Source organism: Lathyrus oleraceus, chromosome 4, assembly GCF_024323335.1.
Source record: "Lathyrus oleraceus cultivar Zhongwan6 chromosome 4, CAAS_Psat_ZW6_1.0, whole genome shotgun sequence".
NCBI classification, from domain to species: Eukaryota; Viridiplantae; Streptophyta; class Magnoliopsida; order Fabales; family Fabaceae; genus Lathyrus; species Lathyrus oleraceus.
This window is the reverse complement of record NC_066582.1, coordinates 143924891-143934000: the sequence shown is the minus strand read 5'-3', so window position 1 is coordinate 143934000 and position 9110 is coordinate 143924891. Positions and strand designations below refer to the sequence as shown.

Sequence of the window (9110 nt, the reverse complement as noted above, 5' to 3'; positions counted from 1 at the left end):
ATTGAGACATCATCTCAGCAGATTAACTCACCTGAAAATGAGGAAGTTATTGAATCAGACAGTGAATTAGGAGGCAATGAACCAAATAACCCATAAGTCAACAAAGGTCCCTCCATCAGAATTCAGAAAGATCACCCAACAAATCTCATTATTTGAAACCTTAATGAAGGGGTCACCACTAGATCTAGAGATGTGATCTCAAATGCTTGCTTTGTTTCTAAATTTGAACCAAGAAATGTGAAGGAAGCCTTGACCGGTGAATTTTGGATATGCAATACAAGAGGAATTAGGTCAGTTTATAAGAAATGAAGTATGGGACTTAGTTCCTAGACCTAAAGGAATGAATGTTATTGGCACAAAGTGGATCTACAAGAAAAAATCTGATGAAAAAGGGATTGTAACCATAAACAAATCCAGACTTGTTGCTCAAGGATACACTCAAATTAAAGAGGTCGATTTTGATGAAACCTTTGCCCTTGTTTCTCGCATTGAGTCAATAAGACTTCTGTTAGGAGTGGCTTGTTTACTTAAATTCAAACTGTTTCAAATGGATGTGAAAAATGCCTTTTTAAACGGGTACTTGAATGACGAAGTCTATGTTGAACAACACAAGGGGTTCATAGACCCCAAATTTCCAGATCATGCCTACAAACTAAGGAAAGCTCTCTATGGATTAAAGTAAGCACTTAGGGCTTCGTATGAAAGGCTCACTAAGTACCTTGTTAACAATGGATACAGGAAAAGGAGGAATAGACAAAACATTGTTTGTTAAAGAAGAGCATGGTAAACTCATGATAGCTCAAATATATGTTGATGACATTGTGTTCGGAGGGATTTCAAACCAGATGGTACAACATTTTGTCAGGCAGATGTAATCTGAGTTTGAAATGAGTCTTGTTGGTGAACTGACATACTTTCTTGGGATCCAAGTCAAACAAATGGATGACACTATCTTCATCTCTCAAAGCAAGTATGCCAAGAATATAGTAAAGAAGTTTGGCTTGGAAAATGCTAGCCATAAAAGGACACCTGCACCAACTCACTTGAAACTAACCAAAGATGAAAAAGGTGTAAATGTAGATCAAAGTTTGTACAAGAGTATGATTGGTAGTCTGTTTTATCTCACAACTAGCAGACCTGACGTTACATTTGCTGTAGGAGTTTGTGTTAGATATCAATTTGAACCCAAAATGAGTCATATTACTCAAGTGAAAAGGATTCTGAAGTATATCAATGGAACTAGTGAATAAGGAATATTGTATTCTCACAATACAAACTCCTTGCTTACAAGATACTGTGATGCAGATTGGGCAGGCATTGCTGATGATAGAAAAAGAACTTATGGAGGATGTTTCTTCTTAGGAAATAATCTCATATCTTGGTTCAGTAAGAAGCAAAATAATGTGTCCTTATCTACGACTAAAGCTGAATATATTGTTGTAGGAAGTAGTTGCTCTCAATTAATTTGGATGAAACAAATGCTAGAAGAATACAATGTCCAGCAAGATGTCATGACATTGTACTGTGACAACTTAAGTGCTATTAACATTTCCAAGAACCCTATTCAGCACAACAGAACTAAGCATATTGATATCCGTCATCACTTCATTAGGGATCTGGTGGAAGACAAAATTGTCACTCTTGAGCATGTAACTACTGAGAAACAACTAGCAGATATTTTTACTAAAGCTTTAGATGCAAATCAGTTTGAAAAATGAAGGGGTGAATTGGGTATTTGCATGCTTGAAGAATTATAGTAATTACTGAAGTGGAGATATGGAAATCAAATTTTCTCTTCCCCCCACTTAATTGTGCACAAAACTCAAAGTCTATCATTACAACCTTTTCTTATTTTCCCAATACTGCACCCTAACCACTTTCACGCTACCTTTTGCATTCTCTCTCTCAAACTTGTTCTCAAACACTTTCATCTCTCAATATCCTCTCTATCGAAAACCTCCAAAATGTTACAACCTTCTGTCTCCATTCAAAGAAAACACTCCAAAGATCAATCAAACCCTATAAATATTGGCACTGGGATAGATCTGTCATTACTGATGTTGTTCCCCTCTCGATCGTCCTTGTGCATGCAACTCCTATGAGAAATGCTAGAACTTCATCTTCAAGGAAAGACAACCCTTCTAAAGCAAGTACCTTTTCCACTCCCTCCATGACTGCTAGAAATATGAATGGTCTTGAACCCCCTACTATAATGAAGAAACCCCAGTCCATGACTAGTTTGTATCTCAATCCCATCAACATTGGATCTAATGTTGATGTGTCTAAAGATTGTCCCATTGTGACAATTATTATGGAAGATGTTGAAGCCTATGAAACCAGCAATAGACCTAGATCTGTAACTACCTTGAGTAAATCGAGCATGATCGTTGCTGACAGATATGATGTTGATAAGAATATTTTATGTTAATCTGTCAAGCGTTGGGGATTGACCCCAAGACAAATGCCGTGTCGGATGTCTCCACATCCTTGGCCCCACCTAATAATAATATTGAGAAACCCAAAGATAAATCTGATGTGAATGCACCTACTCTGTCTTCTAAGAAATCGCAAGACAAATAAAGGTCTGGAGAAATGACTAATGAGTTGGATGACAAAGATAAAAACCTTGTTGAGAAAAATGATCAATCTACTGACATTGTTAATGTTGATGAACTGGACTCTTATGATGTTCCTATTGGGAAAAGACTGGCTCTTGGTATAGCTAAAAGGTTGACTAACAGGAAATGCCAAGTTTTTGGATCCTGTAGCACACCCTTCAAATCTGTCAGGAACAAAGCAAGTGTTGGTCCCACAAAAAGATGGAGTAAGGTGGTGACTCTTGTATCTAAGAAGAAATCCCTGAAAAGGAAGGAGTTCCCTCTGAGTCTAGTGAATCTGATCATGATGTAGAACACAATGTTCAGGACATCATCTCTACTTCTAGAAAGCAAGCCTCAGGGAAGAAGATACCAGTTAATATTCCTGAAGTTCCACTTAACAACATTTCATTTCACTTCATGGAGAATGTTGAAGAATGGAAATTTGTTTATCAAAGAATATTAGCACTGGAAAGGGAATTGGGGGAAAATACTTTTGAATGTAATGAGGTGTTGAGTCTGATTCAAAAAGCTTGATTAATGAAAACTGTAACAGTTTTTGGCAAGTGCTATGAAATGCTTGTCAAAGAATTTATTATGAACATCTCCAAGAAGTGTGACAACAAGAGGAGCAAGGAGTTTAGAAAAGTGTATGTCAGAGGAAGATGTGTGGATTTTTCTCCCGAAGTAATCAACAGGTTCTTGGGCAGAAATGAAGAAGAACAAGCTGAAATTGAAGTCTCTGAAAATGTCATCTGTAGAGAGATTACTACTAAGAAAATGAAGGAATGGCCAAGGAAAGGGAAATTGTCTGCTAGTGCCTTGAGTGTCAAGTATGTTGTTCTCCATAGAATTGGATCTGCAAATTGGGTTCCAACAAATCACACCTCCAATATAGCTACTAGGCTAGGTAATTTTATCTATATTGTTGGGACCAAGTCAAATTTTGATTTTGGATCCTATTTTTTTGATCAAACTATAAAGCATGATGCCTCTTATGCTGTGAAAATGCCAATAGCCTTTCCATCATTGGTCTATGGGGTTATCATGAGTCAACACCCTAGTATCTTAATCAACTCTAACAGTACATGCAAAAGGGACCCTCCCCTCTCATTGCATTATAAGTTGTTCACTGGGAAACATGTCCCAAACATTGTCATGACATTTGGACAAACTCCTACAAGGCCTACTAATAGAATATGCATCCTAGCAAAGCTAAAAGATTCCTGCAAGACCTTGGATGAAACTATAAAAACTTGTACTGAAAGGAAAAGCAAGATTAAAATGTTGATTAAGGCCCTATCTGAAGAAGAAGGAGATTTGGAAAGTGATGGAACAGATGAGGAAGAAGAAAATAAAGTTGGGTATGACGCAAGTGATGATGAAGATGCTACCAGCAGTGATGAGGATTAAAGTTCTATAGTTATTTTGTGTGTTGGTTATTCTTTTGTTTCTTTTGTGGGATATGACTTGGATAATTTTTTGTGTTCACTTTAAAAGTGCTCTTGGGTTTGTTTGGTTTGTAAACTCTCTTGACTTTGTTTTGCTAACATTGATGTTTTGGTTAGTATGATTTTTGTCAACTTTATGGCTAAAAAGGGGGAGTATGTATGGTGTTGTTGCTTGTAGTGTGTACTGCATTCTGCCTCTTAGTCCCTCTTACTCCTTGAGGGGGAGCATGTGCATGTATGGAGGGGGAGTAACCCTTGGGGTAACTCAGCTCCTACGCCTGATACTCAGGGGGAGCGCCTGAAACTTGTATTCATGTTGTTCATGATGTTCATATGTCAGGAACAATGTCCTGACATCCTATCTAAAAGGGAAAAAATTTGGTTGTATTATACAGTATGACACATGTTGTTCGCTGCGTCTGCCTATGGTGTTTTGTGTGAAAAAGGATGTCGTATGTTTTCTTGCTGATGTATATCCTTGTTTCTAATCTTCTTATCTGTTGGTCGTTGCAAAGATTGTTTTAGCCACAATTTTCCAAAGGGGGAGATTGTTAGGTCTGACATATTGTGATTGGCTGCATTTTATAATAACAAGTATTTTTGACAGATGTTAAATAAGATATCCTGACATGTTGTTTCAACATTACAGCGTGACCGAGCTTAAGCATCTTGTGAGATTTAGTCTCTTTAATGTTTTACCTAAAGATTCTCTAAAGATTTAGTTCATGTATATTATTGAGCGTTTTCCTGGTACCTGAAGAATATTGTGTCTTGACTTATATACGAAGTAACAATGTCAAGACATTTTAGGAAACATCTGATTTGATTGAGCTCATATTTTTAGAAGATTGTGCAAAGATCTTGGATCTGCTTCAAATCAAGACTAAAGCCCATGCCTCTTCATTGATATTTAAAGAGTAGTTATAAACCTAAGAATGCATCAAAGTAGTACAATATATTGTTATCATTAGGGTTTCGTGTGTGTGCTTTGTGTGAGCGATTCGAGTATCTCCTTGATACTTGAATTGGACCAGGTGTATTGAGGTGAAACTAATAATCCCTCATAAACTTTTAAGCAAAAGTGGATTGTGTTTGTCTATTGTTTGTTGTCGTGTGGTTGAGGGAAGTGAGAGGGATCTCATATCTAGGAGTGTCCTAGATAGAAACTTCCACGAGTAAAGATTAGGTGAGAACTCTGTAAAACCCGAGGTTGTTCAGGACTTCAAACTAATTATGTGATAGTGGATTTCCTTCCTGACTTGGTAGCCATCAGATGTAGGTGACGTTGCACCGAGCTGGGTTAACAACTAATTATGTTATTTACTATCATACTGTTATTTTAATCCTGTTATTGTTTATGGTGTGATAATGTGCAAACCCTGAGGTCGTGACATTGTGTACAATATCAGGGATTTGCTTGCCAAAACTTCAGAAGATATTGTGACTGCCTCGTTCCTCTACTGGTGAGGGACAACAGTTACGTATTTGTAGTTTCCGACCTCTCATGAGGGATATGGTATGGTTGATCCTCATATAGAACACTCCTCTTTTGAAGTTTGAACGTGTGGCCAAACTAACTGACGACTACCCTGCCCCAGGTTAATATTGAGGGTTTTATGTTCAGAAAGAAACTCCTACTCCTTGGCTCGAACGGGGTTGACTAGGGATTATCTTACTTCTACCTCCGGTGTTTGGGGATTTGAAGCAATGCCTTACATCATCAGCATGGTTTTATTCAAAAGCATACGTGTAGTAATTTCATGTTTTTTTAATTTCATCATTCTCTTCTTGATTTTTCTCAAACAAAAGTTAGATGCTAACAAAATAAAGTATGAGTGAACACGAATGGATTTATTAAAAAATATGCATATTTATTTCAATGTCATTATTATTCAAAAACCAATAAGTTTATCACAAGTGAATATTACAAAATGACAAACAAGAAAATTACACATGAAAATGATTGACCAAACTAATGAATACTAGCGTAATTGGCCTCACTTCCCATCTACAGACTAGAGTTATTATGCTTGCAAAAATTGACATGGCAATCTTCATGGAGATCCTTCTCAAACTCTTCCCATTGATGTAGACTCTTCAAATCCACCATAGCTTCCACTTGCATTGATCATGGCATTGCATATGTGCTCTCATGTGAGTGTACACCATGTTCAGGCCTTGTAGTGTGAAAATAATAACCCTTGAATCAATCAGGTCTTTCAGTTTGTGCTTGAAGCTTTTACAGTTCTCAATTGAGTGTCCAGATGTCCCAGAACGGTATACACATTTGGTATTTAGATCATAGTCTAGAGGAAGAAGTGTTGGAAGAGCCTTAGCTTCCCTTAGCTGAACCGTCGAGCTACTGAGCAACGTAGGGAGAAGTCGACCGTATGACATAGGCATTGGATAAAACTACTTTGGAGGCCTTCTTGGTCCATGTCTACCCTGCTGATTAAAGTTTCGCTGCTGATTTGGATACTAACTCTGCACTGGGTTCCTCTGCCTTGGTTGGGGAATAGGAAATGGCTGTTGATAAGGGGTCTTGCAGGTCTAGGTTATGGATGATATCCACGAGGCAACTCCTGATGTGGAGTAGAGTCAGACATGTTCACGGGAATGACTACTTCTGGTACAACAATTGGCATGGGATTTCCTTCCTTCTTCATCATTGCCTATAGGATTTCCATGATCAGGCTCATCTGAGTCTTCAGCTAGTTGACTTTCATGCTTATTGCTTCCTGTCATCTCTGCAGTTCTTCCATGGTGATCTGTGACATGCTTTTAGTTTAAAACAGATGTCGGGTAATCAGCTTAGTGACACTAGTTATTTTGATAAAAGTCCAAGTAATAGTGAGTTCATTGGTGTTGTCTTCATGAAATGCAATATGATATATGAATGATGCATGAAAGTGTTTGTAATTTTTTTTTATTATTGAAAAATCTCTTTAGTAATCTTGTTATTTATTGCTAAGATTGTTATTTGGAATTGTAATCATAAAAATGAAAAACACACAAATTGAAACATGAAACTCATTTTATTCATCATTTTTTGGAATCAAGTACAAGCACATGAAAGATAAAGTGACAAACCTCTTTGAATTAGTGTAAGACCCTAATTTTGACCCTAAGATCCCTCATGGCATCATTGCTCATTGCATTGCCTCAAGGATCATAACATGTGTGGCTCATTTACCCTAGGGTTGGGTCTTGTGTGAGTGGTTTGAGACCACCAAGCATGCTTGAATTGTATTGTATTGCTTTTCTTACTTGTTTACTAACCAAAAGCACAAGAATATGTCACTAACTCTTTTTGTTTTGAAGCTCAAGTGATCATGTGATCCCCTGCTCCTAGGAGGCTCCTATGCTTAATGAAGTGGACAATTGAGGATGAGAACAAGCATGAAAATGGTCCACAAAGTTCCTAATCATCATATATGTCTCCCAAGTATCTCAATTTGCCAATTTTATCAATATAACCCAAAGGGCTTGAGGTTTGTTTCCCAAGGAAACCCTAATTCAACTGTGCTTTGACTGTGCCTTGCCCATGAAGCAATCTCAACCTATGATCAAATTTAATCAAGGTAAGTTCTCCCATTCATTATTTTATGCATATATGAGCCTATGTGAGTATTCTCAATCATTCATTCATCAAGATTTGAAGTTTGGCCTTGAGAAGTTGACCAGTCAAGTCATCTGACTAAACTGAGGATCCCTGAGACCTAACGTTTGACGTGTTTGTCAAATGAAGATGACCCCAAGATAAAACATGTTCTGAAGAACCATATGAACAACTTTAATGTTCATCAGAAATCCATTTGAAACTTGTAAGGTCATCTTTCATTTCAAAACATTATAGGTCATTTTGACTAAAACCCTAATTTTGGGTCAACTTCCCAAGGACCTAACTTCCTTATTTTTCATGATTTTGAGGTGAGACCAATTGAATTGGAAAGATTAATATGTATACTTCAAATGTTATGTTGGACAAAATTTCATAATCCTAAAATAAACACATGTGATAATACAAAACATTATAGGTCACTTAGGACCAAAACCATTGAATTTTGAAAATGTCCAACTTCAAGTACCCATAACTTTCTCATAAAAAATCCAAATGATGCAAAATTTAAGTCCAAATTGATTATCTTGAAAGGATATACAACTTATATGTTGGAGGTGTTTCCATTTAAGGCTTTCATCAATGAAGCCGAAGCGCTTGAAGTTGATCACTTTTGGTAAAAAAACTTCAAAGGAAACCTAGACATGTTTTGTACCTCAAACTTCAAGGCCAATTTTCATAAATTTCCAAACTACAAATGGATTTTTGCCCAACATAGCTTTTGTTCCTTATGTCAAGAGCTTTCCAACCATTACTCACACCACCATGTTTGGAGTTTCCATGTGGGACTTTCGAAGAGCTAAAGGTTTATGTTCAATTATGCAATTCACATTGAAACTTGAAATGCAAGCTAATGCCGGGCCATGTGCACGTCCAAACCATCTTCAAATGATCTCATCTTGCAATTTCATTCAATTTTGGGCCTCACATGCGCCTGTACAGGCCCATGCATGGAGGACCCAATTCTCATGCACACGAGCAAATAACCTCAATGCCTCATCTCCAGCTATAAATACATGGCCTTGCTCATTCAAATCTCAACCTCAAGGTGATCTGAAACCCTGCAAAATTCAAATCCTAACCTCACTCAAAGGAATTCCAATTTTTATTTCTCAATTTCAAGCTTGAATTTCAACATCCCTAGTTGATCTTCAAGTTTTAATTCCTTAGCCTTGCATCCTCATCATCTCAAGATCAAATTGGAAGCAAGAACTTGAGCAGATCGTGCTGTTTAAAGTTGTACTTCAAAGGTATATCATCAAACTGTTTTGATCTAAATCTTGCTCCATGATGTGAATTGCTTGAGTTTGAATTGTTTTCTGAAGTCCTCGAGCAAGAGGCAGGCCAGTGGTGGTCTTAATTTCATGATTTGAGATATTTCAGTTTGCCCACCTTGATTTTCAAGCTCAGATTTCTCATTCAATAGAGACTTTGAGGAAAATC

At 37.2% G+C, this 9110-nt stretch overlaps 1 protein-coding gene across 1 annotated transcript; it reads left to right on the top strand.

The window, feature by feature from the left end:
- The first annotated feature begins 2592 nt into the window (after positions 1 to 2592).
- LOC127136430 (uncharacterized) lies at positions 2593 to 4010 on the top strand. The gene is made up of 3 exons (XM_051062986.1): positions 2593 to 2841; positions 2925 to 3099; positions 3154 to 4010. Exons 1-3 carry the CDS (start codon positions 2593 to 2595, stop codon positions 4008 to 4010), a joined length of 1281 nt encoding a protein of 426 aa, XP_050918943.1.
- The last annotated feature ends 5100 nt before the right edge of the window (positions 4011 to 9110 follow it).

Coding starts and splice junctions, on each gene's coding strand:
- LOC127136430 (XM_051062986.1), top strand. CDS start 2,593: ATGACTAATGAGTTGGATGACAAAGATAAAAACCTTGTTGAGAAAAAT. Junction 2,842..2,924: donor GGAGTAAGGTGGTGACTCTT/GTATCTAAGAAG, acceptor CACAATGTTCAG/GACATCATCTCTACTTCTAG. Junction 3,100..3,153: donor GGGGGAAAATACTTTTGAAT/GTAATGAGGTGT, acceptor AAACTGTAACAG/TTTTTGGCAAGTGCTATGAA.